This window comes from Amblyomma americanum, chromosome 5 (assembly GCF_052857255.1).
Source record: "Amblyomma americanum isolate KBUSLIRL-KWMA chromosome 5, ASM5285725v1, whole genome shotgun sequence".
In the NCBI taxonomy this organism is placed as follows: domain Eukaryota; kingdom Metazoa; phylum Arthropoda; class Arachnida; order Ixodida; family Ixodidae; genus Amblyomma; species Amblyomma americanum.
In genome coordinates this window covers 172,295,254-172,317,521 of record NC_135501.1, presented here as the reverse complement: position 1 = coordinate 172,317,521, position 22,268 = coordinate 172,295,254, and the positions used below count along the sequence as shown (strand labels likewise).

The following is a 22,268-nucleotide window of genomic DNA, read 5'->3' as shown; positions in this document are numbered from 1 at the left end:
CTTCATAATTGCGACTACGACATCATGAACTCTTGTTTCTTTCCTGACCCATTTTGCTCTCGCTCTATCTCTCAACGTTGCACCTATCATTTTCATCTCCATAGCTCGCTGAGCTGTCCGCAATTTAAGCTCAACCTTTTTTTTAGCTTCTGCGTTTCTACCCCATAAGTACCAGTAAGATACAACTGTTATATACTATCCTCTTGAGGGGAATTGGTAAATTTGGTATTCATCACCTAAGAAGGCCTGCCAATTGAACTGCACCCATTGTTGCTCTTCTGATAAATAACTTTCCTGGTCTGGAAATGCGGCCACTACCTGCCCTAAGTAAATGTAATCCTTTATTATTTCCGATGCTTCGCAGCTTACCTAAAGCGGTTGTTCTCTTCTGGGGTTGTTTAAAATTGCTTTAGATTTTTTAATATCAATTTTCACGCGAACCATTTTGCTTTGCTTGTCTAGGTCCTCGATCACACTTTGCACTTCGGCAAATCAGATGGTGCCCTACAGGAATAATATTAGGCAATCGAAGAGGACATTCTCCTGCAGCGGACGTGGTCAGGCTGATGGTGCTGATGACTGTGATGCAAGTAATTAATCTGAGAAAGTGTCACTGATGCGCTGGGAACGCCAATGAACAGCCTATTACTACAATGATGCAGGTAAGTTTGTGTCTGGTAAGTTTTTCTGGATGCTGCAGAAATTAAGGGCCTAATGTTACTTATGGTGAATATAGAACAGTATGGTGTTTTGATAGCAGCATGAAAATGTTGAAGTACATTCTTGCTTCATGTGAGTAGAAAATGGAGAAAAAAAGGCAATATACCGCATAACCTTGTCGAAATAAATGTATTCATTCCCAGACCCGCCTATGTAACGGGGTCATTGATGGCACACTCAATCTAGAGCACTGGATTCCCGTTCCAAATGTTCGTTATGGCTCCTGCCCACTTTCATAATAGTAGGCCTATTATAACTTTTTAATACTGTTGTCTCTGTTAACACTCCTTTTGACTAGCAGGCGAAAGCAAACGTTTTGTGCCGCACAAAGGTTACTTAAATTAACCCGGAGGGAGGCCCCGATAATGCTCACGTTCTGTAGCAGTTGGTTTCTTTACCTTTTTTTTACAGTGACAGCTCTTAAAAGGGTACAGACACAAAGTGTTTTGATGTGCGTTATATTGCTTTTTAAAGACACTTAGCATTCATGAAAATATCCCGCCAACACCAGTGCGCAGATAAATAATTACAAACCTTTTTGCACCTGCAGGTTTCATCTCAGTGATGACAGCGCTGAACAGCACCTTCACGTCGCTGTCGACCAGCCAACCTGGACTACCCCAACACTGATGACGCTGGCGTCGCCTGCAAGCACTGGCTCTTCCTTCGGACTACTTGATTCCGTGACGTAACAAAAGTTGGGGCTGGGGCACCTTGACTTTACTCGATGCTTGCAGAAATGCCGTGCGTCTTCTAGGACAACGTACGAGATCATATTAAATTATGTTCGACTCTACGCCTGCGACTGAAACTTGCTACAAGGCTTCTACTCACGCCCATAAAACAATGTATGTCGTCGGTTTCCCATCAAAAGTTTGTGTCTGTGTGCGCCTTTAAGGCCACGCTTCTTGTTAGTGTCGCGACGTCGATGATGACCTAGCACGCAGTGCGAGGAGAAACGGGGAGAGGGAAGTGTAACGCGCCACGTAGTTTTACTACAGCGTAATGACGTCGCACATGACGTCCTAGGAACGCGTCACACTAGTTGATCCTAACACAATGCCGTCACGGGACACAAAGGCAAACCACACACACTCCATAAAAACCCGGCGCCATTTTTGCTTCTACAAACGTTGGTTGCCCGCCCTACATATGTGAATAAGGGCCCTTGGGTCGCCGTGCCCGACGCTGGCACAATCGAACGCACTGCCACAACAGAACTCACTGGCACAACAGACCTGGCAGTCCCTACACCACAGTTACTAAACACCCCGACTGGCATCAGCCTTTGGCACCACAATATAGCTGCAGCGGCGATTCGCATCACCACAAAGGTAAACAACAGGTCAATTTTCTCCTCTAGACTTAAATTTTTAAGCAACAAAGTGAAGTTATATGACTGCCTGATCAGTTAAACGAAACGCTTGGTTCGCTTTGAAGAGGCTAAAATTGAGAAGCAAAATATTAAACTGATACTGGAGTGTTCCAAGTCTACCTCAATACGCGAGGCCCCACCTTATGATCGGGCTTATGATCTTGCAGCTGCATTGAAAAGCTTTGAGGCCTCGCTAGGAACTTATGCTACTCTTATCAGAAACATCAGTTTTACGTTCTATTTCGTTACTTATTTCTTTTGGGGGACGGCGCCAATCAAGAGAGAGAGAGAGAAATAAACGGGACGTGGAATTTAAGAAGCGGGCTGAAATGTGTCGCCACTCTAACGTTTGGGTATATATGCACTATCAAAAACGGCCATTACTTCCAGCATAGTGCAGCAGTTGCGGGGTGATACTTCGATACTTCGAGACACTGAAAAAAATAAAGACTATGCAGTTCCAAAAGCTTTCCAATTCTTACTCGAGCGTGCCATCTGGATTGGGCCTAGGCTTTAAGCACGGCGATCTGGAAAAAAAGGTCATTTGCATAATCCTTCGAGCGGTCCCAGTCGATTTGCCCGCGTACGTAGCCGTGCCGCCGAACCGTTTGCCCTCGATTAACCGAGCGGCGGAAGTGGCTTTGCGAGACCACGGTTGCTTGTGCTTGGTTTTACGGCCATCAGCAAAGATGCAAAGTCGAGCATTCTTGCCATCGGCGCGCAAGTATTTCAGAAGGCACGTCAGCACATTTAGAAAGGAAATGCGCACGCACCGGCACTCTGCCATTTCAGAAGCACGAGAAATAATGTTGTTCAATGCTGACGAGGTCCCTGTTTACAAGACAACCAAAAGATTAAAACTGACGTCGATGCAGCCTGACAAGCGTTACAAACAATACGATGAAGCGAAAGGAGAAACGAGAGAAATAGAAAGCACAGAAGCAGCTCTCAAACTTGGAGAAATTTGTTTAAAACGCACAGAAGGCTTTCCTCTCTTTTTACGAGACGCACCAGCATAGTGCGGTAGCCGACCAAAAAAAAAATGAGGACCGATTTCCATAGTTGGCCGAAACGTGAATTACGTGCTCTAGTACTTCGGTTTTCACTCTGGTTCTGGTATTCAGATAGCGATAATGTCCATATAAGCGAAATTGCATGATCATTCTCTGTTTTGCATGCATAGATCGCTGGGAGTCGTCATACATATTGTGTTGTGGAAAGCACGACCAGCGACCGGTTCATTGCCCGGGCAGGCAAACACTCTCCCGGGCCGAAAACGAGTTCGCGCGGCACGCTGAGCGTGCCTCACACGGTCGCGCAGCCAGGCGCATTCTCGGCCTAGCCACATGCAGTGGCTAGGCTACTACCTAAGACATCTCCCCTGAAACATAGCCTCTTGGGCGGCATTACACAGCGTCCACTCCTGGTGTGATGTTCCTCAGAGGCGTCCACACAGGTAGCGTGTGAGCTGCCCAATGCAGCAGCGCCTTGGTTCATGGTGATGACAGCCGTTGTTCGGTTGGAAGATTTCATTTTGTTCTATTATCAAATTGCCTACGTATGTGGCACCGGAAAACAGCTTTTAAATTTCTACCTTGCCTAAGAGCCCTACACCTTATATCTCTCATATGCAAAAATCCTAGCCTCGAAAGGTGGAAAGCCTGCGTTGCAGACAAATATTTCAGCACCGTAAAACAAATTTGTAACTCGAAACAGCGTACTTGCCAGCGCCATAACACCGAAGCTCAAAAACTGAAGGTCTTATCTGCAATAGAGCTGCATCGGCTAACCAGCCCTTCAAAGCGTCAAAAACAGGCTGCGGCGGTCAGGAAGAGAGCGACCGAGTCGTATTCACTCTCCTCTTATCAAAGTCTCAACCTTCTCCTTTAAAATGAGAAGCTTTCGTTCATGTTGTGCTAGAGAACGGCAAGTGGGGCTTTTTTCCTGAACGTGACTCTAAGAGTTATCACTGTAAAGTACCTTTCGGTTTTACCATGTCGAAACCTCAATCGCGAAATGGGCTTGAAGAGTGCGTGAAAGAGAAAAAGGGCGCAGTTCCAAGGCTAAAAAAATGGACCTCAATAAAAATGTCCTTTTGACGTGCGCCGTGCTTTCGGCAACAGAAATACTTCACCGAGCTTCTATACTTCGTTCTGCAATCATCATCATCATTCATTGATCCCTTAAGGACCCTTCACAGGGTATTACATGAAGGGGGGGGGGGAGCAACGTACGTAGGACAATACAAGAACAAAGCCAAAGAGGTTGAAAAAAAGAAAAACAAATCTAGTAATATATATATATATATATATATATATATATATATATATATATATATATATATATATATACATACAATGAGGGCAATTAGGACCACGAATACAATCAGTAACGTCAAATGAGAACACAATTAATACAGTTACAAAAAAAATCAATCGAGCAGAGAAGGGGATTTACAAACGAGTTGCTCAAGCACATCAAACTAAGGGCGAGAAAAGAAATAGAGACAAATTTAATGTTCAAAGACAGACAGTAACTGGTCTTTGAATTTGGCAGGGTCACTTTCCATGACAGTAAAATCTGGCAATTCATTCCTGTAATGCGATTGGTAGAAATGACTGATTAAAAGCAGATGTTGCTTCATGCAGGCGCTGTATGCTTAAGCTATTGAATAAGCGTCGAGATGAACGTGCTAGTGGGTGAAGAAAAGATTGGCGCAGATGAGTGAAATGATAGAATCTCTTGTGAAAGAAGCATAGTTGTGATATCTTGCGGCGAAAGACCAATGAGGGGAGATCCAGTGATGATTTTATACTGCTGATACTGATCTTGTAGTCGTATTTTGAAGATATAAAGCGAGCGGCGCGGTTCTGCACAGATTCTAAAGACTTGATCAGATAAGTCTGATGTGGACACCAGATTGCGCATGCGTACTCGAGTTTAGATCGTAAAAATGTTTCATATGCCAGTTTACTGACAGCCGGGAGCGACAACGATAATGTTCTTCGAATAAAGCGCAGCGTTTTGGAGTACACAGCTAGCAGTTTAATTATATGCTCGGACCAATTTAGATTGCTTGAGATTAGGATTCCGAGGTAACGATAGGTTAGTACTTGTAAATTATTGACTGAGTTTAAGGAGTACACGTGGGTGATGTTAAAGCGTTTGCGCGAAACTTGCATAAACTTGTATTTTGAGATATTAAGCTGCATCAGCCACTTATTTCAGCAGTCATCTATAAAAATTAAGTCATCCAGAAGCGTGGTCTGCTCGGTTTGAGATGAAATTCGGCGGTAGAGGACACAGTCATCTGCGAAGAGACGTATTGATGACGAAATGCCAGAAGTGAGGTCGTTAATATAGATGAGAAAAAGAAGCGGTCCAAGAACTGAGCCCTGTGGAACGCCAGAAAGAACCTTGATTGAGGCTGAAGGATGCTCTCCTATCACGGTAAGCTGAAAGCGGTCGGTGAGGAAGCATTTGATCCATGATAAGAGTAATGAGTCCAGGCTGAGGGAAGAAAGTTTACAGATGAGTCGCAAGTGAGGAACACGATCAAAAGCCTTAGAAAAGTCTAAGAATATAACATCAGTTTGAAAAAATGAATCAAGGTTTAAACTTCGCCCTATCACTAGGAGGCAAGGCCATTGCAATCGTGCCAAATATAAAAGGCCTAGGAGTAATCTTTTCAGAGCGCCTCACCTGAGACGAGCAGGTCAATCATGTTCGGAGACAACTAAATCGCTTCAACGGTATTATTTGCCAACATAGGGACACACTTCCGTCTCAAGTAAAAGTTCTTATTTATCAAGCATTCTTTCTCCCATCACTGACATACTGCCTCACAGTTTGGGGAACGACGACACAGCACAACATATCCAAACTAATAATAACACAAAAGCTGGCAATTAGAATAATAACAAACGTATCGTGGCACACCCACACGCATCCATACTTCATTAAATTTGGCATTCTAAAGATCACTTTGTTTCCTTTCAGATTGCTATCAATGTACAAAACTGCGGTTATTACTAGCCCGCTCGCATTTTCCTTGGTCATTGCCTCTTTGTCGCACGAAATACGGTATGCAATCATTGTCTTTTATTCTTTCAAAATGCCTGAACATTACAGAATATAACAACATATCGCTAAGAGATATTACAGTGAAGAGCCTAAAAACCATTTTGTACCTTTGTGAAGACGTTTAGCTTGAACTTGCTCTGAACTGTAAATAAGATAAATAAATAAGATAAGTGCTTTTGTTTTGTAGTATTTGCATTGCTTTTTGTTTTCATTGTGATGCTAAATGTTGAAATGTTGTATTTAAATCATGTTGATACTTTAGTTTTTGTTTCGACTGCCTCACCTGTGGCTGTCTTGTGAAAAACTGAGGCAATACGCGGCCTCGGAAATGTGGGCGTAGGGTGCCCCTCAAGCTGCATTCAAGCAGCTTTTTTCTTTGCGTCCTCTCTCTCCCAGTGATACCTGTACCACTAAGAGCGAGAAATAAACTGAATTCAACTTCAAGATCAGTGGTGAATTCAAAAAGCTGCGACTCACAAGAAAGACCAGAGTGGAAACCGTGCTTATTAGCGAAGAAGAATGCGTTGTTATCAAGGTGTACGGCAACTTGAGAATAAATGATGTGTTCCATTAGTTTGCAGGCGATCCATGTTAAAGATATAGGGCGATAATCTGATAGATCAGACCGGTTGCCACTTTTAAATACAGGAACTACTTTGCTAATTTTCCAATCTGTTGGAAGAGCGCTTAGAGCGAGGAACTGGGCAAAATTATCGGCAATATACGGCTGGTTGGGACTTTGTTGGTTTAAGTATTTTGGCAGAAATGCTATCAGGACCGGGGCTACTTGATAATTTCAGCTTGTCGATAAGCTTTTCTATACCTTCCGCAGTGACTATGATGGGCGGCATCTGTGAAAAACTGGTACCACGAAATTTGGGAATATTATCTTTCGGCTCATGGGTAAAAACGAAGGAAAGTACGAGTTATTACATCGGATAGTTCATCTGGCAGCACATGTGAACCATACGAGTTAGAAAATGATATGTTGTCCGTATGATGACTAACCGGGCAGAGAATATTCTAAAACTTTTGGGGATTTTTGTTCATTATGTGCAGAAGATTCTCGTGGAATAACTTTCTTTTGGACTGCTTCAGTAGGCGTGCATAGTCTTTGAGACACGTGAAATATTTTTTTCCTACTGACGGCTGAGTTGGATTGCTTAGCAATGCGAAAAGGGCGTATTTTTTTACGTGAAAGCCTCTTTAGGGTACCAATGAACCATGGCCTACCTGCATCGCCACGAATAGAAATGACTGGGACATGGGTTTCAATCAATGTCAAAAGTTCCTGCTTGAATAATAACCTCTTTTGGTTGACAGTTCTTGAAGAAGCAAGCTGTTGGAAAGTGTGGAAGAAGGTGTCCAGTTCGGCGTTCATAACAGGGAAATTTGCTCTCTTATGATCACGGATAACTTTAGTGAAAGGGTAGCGAAGCGGCTTCGGCACTGCTACATTGAATAACATTGTGCCCCGGAGTGCTCCGGAGTTCAAAAGCAGAAAGCGCCACAGACACATGGCAACAACGGCACGTTTCCAAACCACAGAAAACCGAATGAGGGAACCGCCCGAAAAGCATCTGTGTTTCACAAACTGTTCAGTGGTATGCTTCAAATATTAAGTAGCTTAGAGGCCCATTGAGGGCCCAGAATATAAGGCAAGTACAGCCACTTTTTTGAATACGTGTACCGCTCTTGCAAAAAATCGTCCCCAATGCTTACCCAAATTTGGAGATTCTTGAAGGCGATCCCATCGTTGCATTATCGCTGGTCTCCGATATGTGACCCAGAGGACATGATCTTGCGGAGGCGGGGCACAACTGTGTCGCAAAGTACCGCCACTAACCGCGGGCGAGGCTAACCCCGTTCGCCGGAAGGAATACACGAACACAGCAGAAAAATTAAGTTAGCCTCACAAGGTGTTGCGTTTTAAGCAAGCCTTTGCTGTCAAGCACACGCACACTCTCCGCGAAACGTCCTCGAAGGGTCACTTTCGAACTAATAGGAAGCCGCTTTAATGACCCCGGCGCCGGAGACTGACAGTACTCGTCACCGCCTCAACTCCTTTTATTGCCTGAACTCGCTGCATTTTCTAATCTTAGAATGTTCCAGAAGTTTCAGTTTCGAGTATCAGCAGCCGTCGCATACTCCGCACAGATGCGAACGTGAAACAGCCCTTGCCTACTATCGCGAATACTACGGCTTTTCTTCCTCGGCGTTTATATCGCCCACTTCGTGCGCCCATGATGATGCAAGTTTGAAGGCGCGGCCGCGAGTATCACGCGCAGTGCGCTTTCGTGCGCAAATAATGACCCAAGCGCGCCAGAATTTATGCGGTGGCGCCGACCTCATTTCCCTCCCGCCATTTACTGCTTTGGTGTGTAATACGCTCGTGCCTGTGACACGACATAAAACAGAAGCGCCAGAACATCATTAATAACGGTCACCGGTTTGCTGCCGCAACGGCATGAGTGGAAGGTGGTGGAACTTAGTTTAAAATAGCTTTTTGCAATTCCTTGACACTGGAGCGTACGCTATAGCATACTTTAGCAAATTTGGACCTAGTTTTCGAACTGACTCGTGCATTCTAATGAATTGTCCAGCATTTTTGCTATCCTATGCCGAAGTATAGGGCGCAAAGCCGCGACCTCACAGGCGAGCTGCTTTGACCATCTGAAAATGGCGCTTTAGTTTCTACTTCAAAGGCAACGAATAGTTAGTTATGAAACTATCTTTTTTCGCGGCTGAACACTCATCGTCCAGCGCGAAGGAGGAAGCGACTGATCGAGCGTTCTTCGTCATTATCACGTGCCATATTTCTTTCTGGTACACCAAATGCTGCACTTCATTCGGCGTTGTTTCTTAGATGCAGCTTTTACTGTCTTAATTTGTGTAATAAAGAGGTGAATGTAGCTCTCAAATGCTGAGCCTTTAATTGTGCGCGTAAATTGCGCATCTGGAAGATAGCCTGCGGATACCAACCTACTCTCTGCCCAATGCTCCGCTTTCCTGCATGCGATCAGGCATTTATGTACGTGCATTATTAGTGTGCTTTCACAGTGAACCTAGTGAATTCCCCCTTTCGTTACTGAGTCGCTTTGGGACGTTAAACCCTATGAACCGAACAAAAGCTCAGACGCACACACGTTGTGACGGGGCGAAAAGTCGTGACTTCTTTCATCTTTATGTTCAGCCAATATTTGCTTGTCTTCCTGAGTACTTAATCACAGACGCAGACGTTTATCCTCCAGTTGGAGTGATAAATTATTGCTAAGGTAGCTAACAACGCTGTTTTTAGGGGACGCCGCAGTTCCCCTCAGCAAATAGAATGACGGGTGGGCGAAGTCATCGTTCCCTACTCATCTTCCAAACGCTGATTTTCCCGAGCAACTTTTCAATGGCTTAAACCTTTCTATAGCAACCTAAGGCGCGGAAACATTTTTCTCTAGCACTCTTGGCTTACTTTCGTATTGTGGCCCTTATCTTTTTCGCTACTATATATTGATTGTATTGGGAAAAGTTGGCTAGAAGCATTTCAAACCACGCTATATACAGAGGTCAGAGGGTTGTTTATATCGTTGATTTTAAAAATAAATCGCGAAGTCAAAAATAAAACAAACAAAATGCCAGACACAAACCCTCAACAACTGACGACGCAACTTACTGAAGAGTTCTTCAAACAGTTTCCAATTCCAGAATAGTTCAAACAGTTTCAAATTCCAGAAATTATCCAGAATAGCGCGCTAATGTCCCGTGTGCATCAAAGAAACTGAGGGACCGTATCGGAGTGAGAATGTTGGGTATGAACAAATCATCTGCAACTATGAAGAAGTAAGGACGCTCATATATTAATGCAAATGTGACGTCATTAGTCGGCGTTAAAATATGAGTATAAAGAACAAAGCCAGAATACTCGCTGCGTACCAACTCTAAATGCGGCAAGTTTATGGCCAACTTTAGAGAGTCGATTTAGTGCTCGACGATCTCAGTGCTGCCAGGCTGAGCGTAAAATTATGGAGGAGGGAAAAAGAGCCTACCTTCAAATGAAATCGACGTCTATGAGAATGGATTGAACGTAATTTACACGTCTCCTGAGTTCGTTTGCTCAGAACGTCTCGTTTTTGAATGACAGAAGTGCGTAGACCCAATCTCTAACCCGGAATGAGTGCGTCTAAATTGAAAAAGAAACGAAAGTGTTCCTTGCGTCTAATATCTCACTCAAAGAAGCTATATGTCTAAGTTTCTCCTGCCATCGTGGGAGCAAGCAATTTTAAATGTGCTAGATTTTAGTGTCACTAATCATTCGGATACACAGTATTCACTTCATTTCTATTTTATCTTGAATTCAGTTAAGTTTTCCATCTGTGACAACAAAACTCCGATTGATTCAGTGAATTCTTGCAACGTGCTAAAAACACTAAATGTACCTTCATTTCATCACAATGTTCTGCGCCTCTCGCTGTGTTGTAGGAAAGACAGACTCCGCCGTCGTTGAATTTATATATATATATATATATATATATATATATATATATATATATATATATATATATATATATATATATATATATATATATATATATATATATATATATATATATATATATATATATATATATATATATATATATTGTAATGGGACCGACAGGCGCAGCGTAGCGAAGAAGCGGACGAGTTCAAGCGGGACAACGAAGAAGCAGACGAAGTGCAGTTGGGTTTTTCGAACGACGCCTGTGAGTGTGCCCGACGTGTCGCCGGGCAACCCAGACCAACCGACCTGTGCTTCAAATAAACGCCTTGACATTATATATATATATATATATATATATATATATATATATATATATATATATATATATATATATATATATATATATATATATATATTGGATTCACAGGGCTTCCGGAGAGACCCAGGGCTTTCGCGAACTTATTGCTTTACGTAGTCGTTAGTATATAAAACATATATATATATATATATATATATATATATATATATATATATATATGTTTTATATACTAACGACTACGTAAAGCAATAAGTTCTTGAAAGCCCTGGGTCTCTCCGGAAGCCCTGTGAATCCAATTCACGGCTATTCGAGGTCACGGTCTTGCCTGATTCTAGCAGAGGCCAAAATCACAACTGCAGCGCGACGGCAGTAAAATGCCACGGAATTAGCACACCCTTTCTATACGTAAAATTTAAATGTATATAATGGATATTTTCCGTTCCCTGCAAACATTTATGAGGTTTGTGCGGAATTCTTATGACTGAATAGCTGAAAAAAATCATACTTTTTGTGACTTTGTGATTATCCTTGTGCAGAGCTCTTGTCGTTTCTCAGAAAATTTGCTCCCGACTTTCTTATGTTCACTTCATAGAATTTCTGAGCAGCTTATGATGCATCACAGTGAGGAGTTCAGAGCGAAACCACGTAACGAATTTTAGTATATTTTCTCTAGAACATTTGCCGCCAGTTTTCTCATATACACATCTGACGCCTACATTACTCATGAGTGCAAGTTGTATTCTTTTTCACCAAGGTGATTTTTTTACAAGTTCGATATTTGACCAATTTGCATTCTTCTGAAGTGTTCCTCGCGAAACAATGTGATGACATTTTGTAGAGTGGGCACAAACAAAAATGTGCTGCCGATTTTCTGAAATATAGACCTGGTGGCTACATTTTTAACGTGCTTATGATGCATCACTTAGATAAGTTCCTGGTAAAACCATGTGATGAAATTTTGTAGATTATCTCCAGAAAATTTCCGCCGGTATTCTGATGTGTACATCTGGTGCCTATACTACTGGCCATACTAAGTTGTATCCTTGTAAGCTGCTCCTGGCGAAACCATGTGAGGAGTTTTTGTAGAGTGGGCACTGAAATTTTGCCGCCCATTTTCTGAACTAAACACCTGTTGCCACGTTTCTGATGTGCTTATGATGCATTATTCGAAGAAATTCCTGGCGAAACCTTGTAATTAATTTTTCTAGTATTTATCGGGAACATTTGCAGCCCGATTTCTTTATGTATACATGCCGAGGTAACCGCGCTTTCGAAATTGTAAAAATAGATGTGGATATTACTTAACGGTGGACTACGCACCTGTCAATAATTAAGGAGCCTAACAGTAACAAATAAAAACTTACCTATTCAATATTAGTGAACCAGCCTTTTAGTTGGCACGTCTTAGCCGTATTCTGATGTACTACACCAATGGCAATATGTTAAAGAAACGCTCTTTTAACTCAAAAGGCCTATTTTTAAAGTTGTATAAAGTCTGAAGTGAAACACTATGTATTGCCCAGGCATATAACTATACTTCGACTATTCTATGAAGACCGATAGCCTATGAGGTTTCCTGGCAGTGGCATTTTACGAGTACGCTAGCAAGACCACTGCCAAGTACTTGTTACCCTTTGCTGATGGTGACAGCAAAAGCAGTCATGAGCCAGCAAGGCCGACCACGTATTACCTTTATGTCACCCCAAGCACACCCAGCTTCAATCCACTGCATAACTCACCTTCGTCCACTCCAGAATAACTTGGTAAGTTACATGCGAATACGAAAGAAACTATTCAAATTGTACTCTTGTGAAAGTAGACACGCTGATAGGTGGGACACAAAAACAACACAACACTTACCTCGACTCTCGAACACGTTCTCCGACAGCTGCTGCTTCGATGATGGGCTGAAGGTGTTGTTAAGCTCAAAGTTCTCTTTGGGCAAAAGCCTTTACCCTGCCAAGGTTATGTCTATTCCACTAGCTCTCAACATATCATTGTTGCCTTGAGCAGCTAGCTTCTGCTCGAGTTTATATTCGAGATAAAACATCTCGGTAAGCAACTCCATGGGGCAGCTTGCACCTTTGAGACACCGTCTGCTTTGAACTTGTAGTATTACTGAATGAATGTAGGCCCGCCGTTGGATAAAGGCCTAAAGTAAAAAACGATGGGTATGGGGGTGTTGCGACAGGGGAGCTACGGATCCCATAAAGCATAAGTAATGGTTTAAGGTACTTCACCGTCCGCATCACGAAAAATACAGAATACAACTGGTGCATAAAATTACGAAACGCTTTTACTATACATATAGCGGAAAACTGTGTCTTGCACGCGGCTTTTTGTCTTCAGGAGCACGTAAGGCTCTTCCCGTCTGTCCAGTTTCCACCGTGTTCTCTGTAGATTTTCTTCAAGCCTCCGAGACGAAATTCAAAGGCAATACGAAGATCCGTCTTGCAGGTTGTACACACTACGTAAACCTCTATGCATGACGTGGACGAGTCATCCTTCCCAAAACCACCACCACCACCAAGCAAGAACTGAAAAAAGGCAGCAGAAGGGAAAGAAATACCGAAGTATGTTATCAGTATTGTCCCAGGTAAAAACTGAGAAAAACTTTAGCCCCTATATGTTGGCAATCCCGTGCATTTTTAACCTCTTTAACCACGTATACAGAGAGGTCCCAGTAACAAAGCTGTTGCTTCGATTTAACGTAAAAGTACTTAATTGGAAGAACGGACACGCCGGAAATGTTCCACTTGTAGCATACCTGAGAGTGCGGAGCATGTGCTAGTGGTATGTCCAGTTTATGCGCGCCAAGACTAACGTTGGTCGCTTCCTTGAAGCGTTTTGACAGCAGGCCACTCTCGGAGGACTTAACTGCTGGGAACTTGGCCGCAGAGTTGGCAAGCACCCCAGGCAATACGGGCCTTTCGTTGTTGTTTTTTTGAGTGACAGAGGCCTCGACTCGCGGTGGTGATGCCATCAGATATGCGTGCACATACTCTCATCTTTCTTCTCACCACATCGGCACTCATCACGACCCTCTTTCTACTCCTCCTCCCCTTCCACGGTGCAGAGTAGCAGGCCAGATATCAATATTTTGGCCGACTTTATGCCTTCGTTTTATTAGTTTTATCTATCGATCTATTCATTTCATAGTGATGGGGTGGAAGAAGGGGAAGAAGTAGGCGAGTTTTGTCGTTTTGCCAATTAACTTGCAACATTTTCTGTTCCAAATGAAAATATAGTCAGCTGCGCGTCGTGGAATTGTAGCAGTGAACTTCTACTCTACGTCGGTCTTACATGGGTGAGAGACTTCACTTAGCGACAACAATCACTTTGATACGCTTGCATTAATAAAGTAGCATATATCGCGAATAACAAATAAAAATATTGTTATTATTATAAATACCGTAATTACTATTATACCTGATGAGGAACTTCTGGAACATGAAACAAATACTATGACGTAAAAGATACCTAAACACAGCAGCAAACTTTGTTGAGGCCGGCCATTTGTGACGTCATGGCCCCGCTGACCCTCCAGCCAACCAACATGAGTTATGTGTTGCCCGTGTGTATATTTTCCAAGTCCTCCCTTCGTATAAGTGAAAACCGCGATGTCATGCCAGACGACTGGTCCCTAGAAAGAAGGCAGAAAGAAAAAAAAGAGCGCATATATATATAGACCCTTTTTTATAGATTCTATATTAGAAAACGCAGAGGTCTCAAGGCTTCTGAGCGGCCTTTATGCAAACATGAATCTTATTTTAGTGCCACTAACTACACTCGTTCGCAAACGAACAGAAATTCGTTTCTTTGATTTTCAGCGCAGCGTTTAGAATAGATTAAACTACGGCACTTATCCGTACGTCATCGGTACTGAGACATTAGCAGGATCTAATAAATATTTGTAACAATTTACAATGATGAGGCGCTTCACGCATTTCTTAGTGTCGATCCTCTTTACAATAAGTTGAAGCAACATAATAAAAAGTGCGATCAAGAAAGCTGGGTCTCTCACCTTACAATTATTGGAGGCAATCATCTGCACATTCATAAGGCTTCTTTCGTCGTTAGCAGCTGCTACGACGAGTATAGCGTCAGATAGAGAGAGAGCAGTAAATTCAGCGTTGCCATAATTCCAGTCAGCAGACGATTCCATTCTACTTCAGCTTGGCTGTTTAATGCTGAAACAAAGGCAAATAAACCACTGAACTTATTATAATAGAACATTCCTTGAATAGGCATGCATGATTTTTCTCCAAAATATGCAGACGCAAACACAAATTAACTTCATTTCCTGAAGTATCATTTATTTTCATGATATGGTGATAAAAGCACGGCTTGAAAATTCGCGTATCTATCATATTCGCTCTTAAATGTTTGTATTATTTTCTCAGGCATCATTTGGTTCACGAATACTAAACATTTCTTTGCAGATGCACTCACCGCAGATGATGGTTATGAAAGTTGCCGTCGCTGCGATAGCCGGTCTCTTCCCGGAAAACGTCACTAACGGAGGTGGCGCCACCCAGGTGCCACTACGGCACACCAGCTCCCGTGGTCCCCGCAGCTCGTAACCTTCGAGGCAGTGGTAACGCGCCACAGATCCATCGGCCGGCGTCCGCCAACACGTCTCCTCGCCACTCACGTTGTAGTAGCCGTTGACGATCTCTGGCGGCTCCGGCGAGCATCCGGCATCTGCGCAAGCAAGCCAAGTTTAAGCTAGATACTGACAGCCTTCGACAGTTTTGTGCTGACGGAACCACCCGCCAGTACTTGGGAAGCGTACTGCCTGTTGAAGAGCTGTATAGTGCTCTCTAGTAGAGGGACACTGAGCAGAGAAGAAGTTGGCCTGTGTCGCTAAAGTACCAAGCATTAATCGCAGAATACCACTCCAATCGAAAACGGAGCATTTATAAGTTGGAAAAGACCAAAAACAAAATACTAGAGGTGACATCGCCGGCCCATTTCGCAATTAAAAGAGGCTCTGAAGGGGGCTCTGATAACATGGCGGTATGCCTGAGATGGTAAAGCACGCTGCTTTATGAATATTGTCCAGCAAGAATTTTTAATGCGTTTTGTAGAAGCTAGTTATCTTTAGTCAAATTTTGAATTTCAGCGTGTCATTTTCTGCCGTACTGCGATGCCCGGAAAGCAGAAAGGATCCCTCTCAGGCTGTCGACCTTTGTTCTTGTCTCTTCTCTTTCAAGAGCATAAAGTTATTGACTGATTGAAATTTTTACTGTATAGTTCCTCACGTTCCTACTATTCTTCAAAAACAAACATACGTTTTGAGAACACCATCACCGCACTGTTGCAGTTACCGGCCCTCTTCTGAGCAAACTGCTAACCGCTATTGATGCTAGCGCATTATTATTCGTTAACGCCCCGGAGAAATCCGAAGCTCGCGTTAGCCTTTGATGGCATGGGCAAATACTGACTTAACCATTTCCTTTAGGCTCAAGCGATTATGTGATTATTCCGCGCTAGTATGTGACATCGGGCCTCATTGAGCCCCATGTTATCTTCCTAAATTCTCCTTCCTATCATTAAAACGGGCCTGCATAAAACGGTAAATGAATACACAGCACGGCGAAAAGCTGCTACGAAGATCGTACTATGAAGACGAACTTTTGTGTCTCCCACAGCGCATGGTCCACCGTATCATTCGTTGCACCTGTCATTAGTAGTGGGGACTGTGTTCTACTACAACACTGTAGCACTAGTCGGAGGCATTCATTTTGTGGCTGCCAGCGCAGTTTCTTCATGTTCATGACAGTAGCCGAGCGGGCAGCATAGTAATCGACAAAGGCAGCGCTGGGTGACATGCCCCCAACATTGCGCGGGTGCAAGCCAGGGCTGCTAGCCTTCCGCCCAGTAGGAGACGGCACTTCTGGATGCTGCCTATTCGCCACACGCTTCCACAAGTAGCCGAAAAATCTCCAAAAAGCTCACACCTTCTTTCTACAAGAGCAATGTTGTCCTGTCCATGCTGCCTGCTCGGCTACTGACATGCATACGAAGAAAGTGTGCTGGCAACCCCGAATTGAACGCCTCTGACAAGGGCTACCGTATGGTGATAGAACACAGTCCCCACAACTAACGACAGTCACCAAAATCGATACTGTGGATCATGCGCCGTGGGACATAGATAAATTCAAATCATATGATACGGTCCTCGTACTTTTACAAAGCTGGCAGCAACAACATTATTTGCACTGCAGTAAGCCCCTTATTTGTGAGTGAGTACAACCACTTCTCCGTGCTAAAAAAACCACCCACCTCCGAACAGTTTGTGGGAGATGCCGGTGCGCCAGTCCGTGCCCAGGACAATGACGTGGCAGCGAAAGGTCAAGTTCCGGTAAGACAGCCAGTCGCGAACTTGGAAGACGCGCTGCAGTCGAACGTCGTAGGTAGAGTTGGCCGCTACCCGGACACTGTCGAAGGGCATCGTGTTAAGGTACACCCCGGTTTGATCATTGTACACGTCGCACGCTGGCGAAGGCTTGGGGAACATCCCTCTGCAGTCCAGCTCCACGGCTTCTGTGCACGAGACGCGGTCAGAGAAGGTCGTCCAGCTGCCTTCCTTGCAAGAGTCGGCAGCGTAAGGGCGGAGAGGGACTTTGGTGAGAATAGCTACAAAATGCACGCTCTTATTTCTAAACAGTCCATACCAAGGCCTAGCAATATAATATATATTAGGGCGCTAATATTTTTTTCAAGGGCATTGCATTGTTCCCCCTTCGTTCAACACAGAGGTGCTGAGTTCTAGTTTGAAATTTGCAGGAGGGTCTATGAATTAACAATAAAAATCACCTACCGGAGAGAAGGGGCAGAGTAAAGAGGAATGGGAAGTCTACAATCACTGGCACGGATAAAAACTGAAAAACTTACATGCAGTCTATGCTCACGCGCGTTTACCACTTGGCTCAGCTTTTTTTTTTATTATTTGACTTTTTCTTTGCATCAAGGTGCTCAAAAAAGGCTGCACGAAAATATATACGCTTTTTTTAGCAAAAAGGTCACAAATTTTGAGGCCTATTTAGTCGCTGAGGGTAGGTACCGACCTCCAGTCATAAGCACGATCGTTGCAGCATATACCAGGGCAAGTCATGGATTCTACTAGTGCAGTCTTCGAATCGGTCTGCACTAGGTATTTAGGGCGGCGTTCTACTGTCTTGCTTCTTCGACCTTAGACGCGCGTTCGGCCGCCTTCGTTCACGTGCGCCCACATAACACTACTGCTTCCAATCAATAATTTTTGAGCTCCGCCCTGAAACTCAGGATTCTTTAGGATCTCTAAGATGTTTCCCAGTTCGTTCATCGTCCATGCCCTCAAATGGTTGCAGTAGCAAAGAAACCGACTACTTTTAAGCTGAAAATGACTCTACAAACATTAAAAGTAGCCTTTTATAATGATTATGACAATGATGATGATGATGATGATGGTGATTAATTTCTTTGCCTTCAGTTTGTTAGATCGGTAGTCTTCGCCTCATCGGCTTTTGCGCACTGACGATCAACGCCCTTAAACCATCACCATCTGTTATTTCGGCATTCAGTACGGTCTAGGGTCTTTTTTTTTCAAGCGATGTTTATTGCCTCAGGGCATAAAGGTTATGAAATCTTCAGCGTCAGTTTTATTCAGTGGGGAAATGTGATCTTTGCCGAGTTTAGAACTAGTCAGAAGCTAATAATTACGGAGTCAAATGGAAAGGAGCGCTGACTCTTCAAAGCAGCGCCCATAAAATGCCCTTCTCCCCCCCCCCCCCCCTCTCCCCCCGAATTCTTCTCCCGACTACTGCTGGCTGCGGCAAATTGGCTTCGTAGCGACAGTGACAGGTGGAGCATGCACTGTATCGCGTATAGACTGTAGAAAAAGTTTCCAGTGGCTCTAATCGCGGCACCGAGGAGGTGGCAGCGATAAGGAGTAATCATATACAAATGCATCCACCATTTGCGCCAGCAGTATGGTTCCCGCGCGGCGGGCATCACAGCGACTACCAGACACAGCCCTTATCGGTTGCGCTGGCGCAAATCGCACCGCCAGCGCCTGCGTCTCTGCCCAGTCACCTTTTAAGCGACAGCACACACGGCTAAATTATTCGTTTGTTTGCAGGAGGAACGTTTGAGAGCACTGCGGCACTGCCATTGCGGCGCGATAGCGGGCATGTCAGGTGGTATTTTTTTATTTCGCGGGCATTTGCAGTGAGAGGAAAGAAGTACTACGTAAAAGATGAATAGTTAGAAACTGTTCAGTCCAACAATTTGCGGGCCGTTCTACAACTTTTCTATTAGAAATTTTTCCTAAGTTCGTTGCTTGCGAAGTTGCTTATATAATCTCGGCTATATGTGCAATTAAGCAGAATACGAAAATCTGTGTGACTTGCTCCATACGATAGCCAGAAACATGCATTTGGTCGCGTCGTCTTAGAGTCCCTAGGCATATTTTTAAACCCTGGCTAAAGCTAGCTCAGACACCACGTACATTTTTATTCTTAATTTTTAGCTCGTATTTAGCTTCCAATCACAAATGGAAGAGGCGAAAATTATGCATATTACGTTGAGATAAACCTCACGAACGTACTCGGGAACTCATTAAGCTAAACTGGACATAACATCCAACACAAAATTTGAGCACGAATGATACCGGAACACAGTAGAAAGGTCTCAGAGTACAAAACCGATTCAAGGCTTCATTTGTCTTTCTCCGTCAGCCTCTTGCGCATGCAGCCAATTAGAAAACTAGCTTCCCATAACCTGGGCCACATAATTGGCGCATGAATGGCAGTTCTCCAACCAGTACGGAACGCCTGATTAGCCTACACTCACTGACCTTCTCGGCGAGAGCTGTCGAAATTCGCTGGTTCAATTCGGCGCAGTCACAATAGTTAGCCACGTGCAAAATATGCACCTGAACGAATGTGCTTCTCTCATCACGCATGGCAGTTGTACACTACTAAACTGCTGCTTGAGCTGTGCCATGGTCGAAAATAATATTGGTGTTAGTGCAAAGATCACTATGCTTTCCGATTTCACTGATAAGTCCTCGTGCTTTTTTTTTCACTATGTTCCGGTCTACTGGAATGCGAGGAAGACGCTGTGCTATCGAATTGAGCGCACGCAGCGACACGTACAATCACTCACCGACGATAACGGTGAGGAAGAAGTCGTTTTCGGAAGCACCGGCGTCCGTCTCCACCCTGCACGTGTAGTTTCCCTGCATGGCCATGTCGGCGCTGAGGATGGTGATGAAGGAGGGAGAGCGGTTGCTCAGGTCGACTCGCTTGTCGAACAGGTTTCGCGCCAGCGGCCGGCGCCCCTTGCGCCACACGTACACCTCGGCGCCGTCCTTGAACCAGAGCACGCGGCGGAGGTCCTCGGTGGGAGACAGCACGAAGAAGCAGAGCAGCGTGGCCCCTTCCCCTTGCAGCACGTACTGCGTCTTGTTGCTGTCGGACAGGAGGCGTACCTCGGTGACCACCACACCCAGCACGCCTGCATATCATCATCACCTCCATCACAATCATCACCGTCACGCGGATCGCACCGGCTGCAGGACAAACGCCCATCCTCACACTACCCATTAATTCCTCCCCCACGCTAGTGTCTTCTTATTACACCAATAAACATCTTAGTCTCATATCTTCACCTGAACGTAGGTAACCCACTTTTACCGTCTGTGTTTTCCTTCCTTTGGAGTCCAGCCTATTACCCCAAGAGGCCATCGGCCATCTTTTCGCTGCATTGCACTCCCACCCATGTTGACAGCTTCCATTGTCATGCCATTAATCTCTTCTTGAGTCCTAATTCACGTTTCTATCTCTCTGCATATTAAGCTGTACCCTCTTATTTTCTTTCCATAACAGAGTGGGCTATCGCTAATTGAGTTTCGAGGCATTTCTTTCGCCTGCAAGTTTCGTTTTCATAGGCGAGTTCTGGCGTGTGCAGACTGCGCCCAAGGAATGATTGTGCCCGAATGCGTGTGTATTTGCACTTCGCAATAGTTAACGAGTGGAAACAATTAAACTCGATTAGAGGTATGTTATTCACGCTTTTGAGATACTGAGCTAAATTTTTTCGTAGCTTACATATCCAAATAAAAATTTAAAATTGTTTCTATCACAGCGGATCAAACACTTCTCGATAACAAAGTACTGACTGCATTGACAAATTATGTATGTACGTTATGTTAGTCTCTTACACATGTAACGAGCATTTGCCGGTCATAAAGTTTTACGTAAAACGTGCGGCTGGAGCAGGGGTGAGTCAGTTATCACGGCAACTGTCCATAGCACTGATATGGCGTGGAATCGAAGTTACGATATAAACTTCAACAGCTACTGACACAGAAATGTTGGCTTCACCGGCTTAGTTCAGAACCTCTTACATATCTCAATAGTGCCATGACAACGAAGACCGGATAAGAGAAGCAGTGGTAGGCAAAGGTTCTTTAGAAGATAAGAAGCTAAGACTACGCAATGATATTTAATTAGGAATTGGGCAAATGATTTTTTTTATTAACGATGCGTGGGCGTTGTAGCAAGTAAAACAGCTTTGAGATTGAGGCTACATTAATCTGCCGAAACAAAGAATTTTTTCATTGTGCCTTTCTCCCGTTCGCGACGAGAAGTGTCGTTGCGTAGCCTTGCAGCTCCATTACACTCCCCGGGGAACAAAGGATGGCGGCAGAACACCGCCCTTTTTTTTCATTCCTTCTCTTGATGTCTTCCAAATAGCGAGAAAAAGTGCTGCTAAAGATTCGTCGCGTTGAAAGCAGACAGAAAGCTACATAAACACAACCACAAAATAAAAAAACTACACCCACAGAATTTTTTGTATAGCTAAGGAAAAAAAAATTGGCCATTAGTATCACGCACAATAGCCAGTGTTGCAAATGGGTTGCAAGCCCCAAGGGTAGCGTTGGCCTGGCGGCCTGGGGCAAAGCTGGAAACATCCGAAGGTCCCGGCAAAGGATGAGTCGACTGGCAACAGAACAACTTGTTTATTCTGGCATCGCCAAAAGAGCAGCCGGTCAGGGCGACCACGTTACTCGAAGGAAGGAATCGAAGTCTCCCTTGGCGTCCGGGGCAGCTCCTTTTTATACCCTCGGAGTAGAGGGCAAGAAGGAACGGCTTGGGATGAGTCGCACGAGACGGCGACGCACAGACATGTACAGACGTGACGGGCGCGTCCGCCGGGCCGGCGCCGGTCAGACCTCCTCGCCTCCCAGTTGGGGAGCTCCTCTCCCCGGCTGCCGCGCTTTGACAAGCGTGGGCACCAACATGCACACA

The 22,268-nt window shown here is 44.3% G+C and overlaps 2 protein-coding genes across 2 annotated transcripts in view; both read right to left on the bottom strand.

Annotated features, from left to right (window-relative positions):
• Window positions 1-13,951, bottom strand: part of LOC144134349 (uncharacterized) — a gene marked incomplete at its 3' end in the record, with an annotated part of 103,856 nt that extends 89,905 nt beyond the window's left edge. The window contains exons 1-3 of the mRNA XM_077667280.1: window positions 13,793-13,951; window positions 13,355-13,505; window positions 12,829-12,903 (exon numbers count right to left, since the gene is read on the bottom strand). Of these exons, the coding sequence (XP_077523406.1) occupies window positions 12,829-12,903; window positions 13,355-13,505; window positions 13,793-13,951 (385 nt within the window). The remainder of the gene's footprint in view (window positions 1-12,828; window positions 12,904-13,354; window positions 13,506-13,792) is intronic.
• A 1,416-nt stretch (window positions 13,952-15,367) lies between these two features.
• LOC144134348 (uncharacterized) overlaps window positions 15,368-22,268 on the bottom strand; it is a 79,285-nt gene continuing 72,384 nt past the window's right edge. Inside the window, exons 4-6 of the mRNA XM_077667279.1 lie at window positions 20,122-20,472; window positions 17,257-17,595; window positions 15,368-15,672 (exon numbers count right to left, since the gene is read on the bottom strand). Coding sequence (XP_077523405.1) covers window positions 15,368-15,672; window positions 17,257-17,595; window positions 20,122-20,472 — 995 coding nt within the window. The remainder of the gene's footprint in view (window positions 15,673-17,256; window positions 17,596-20,121; window positions 20,473-22,268) is intronic.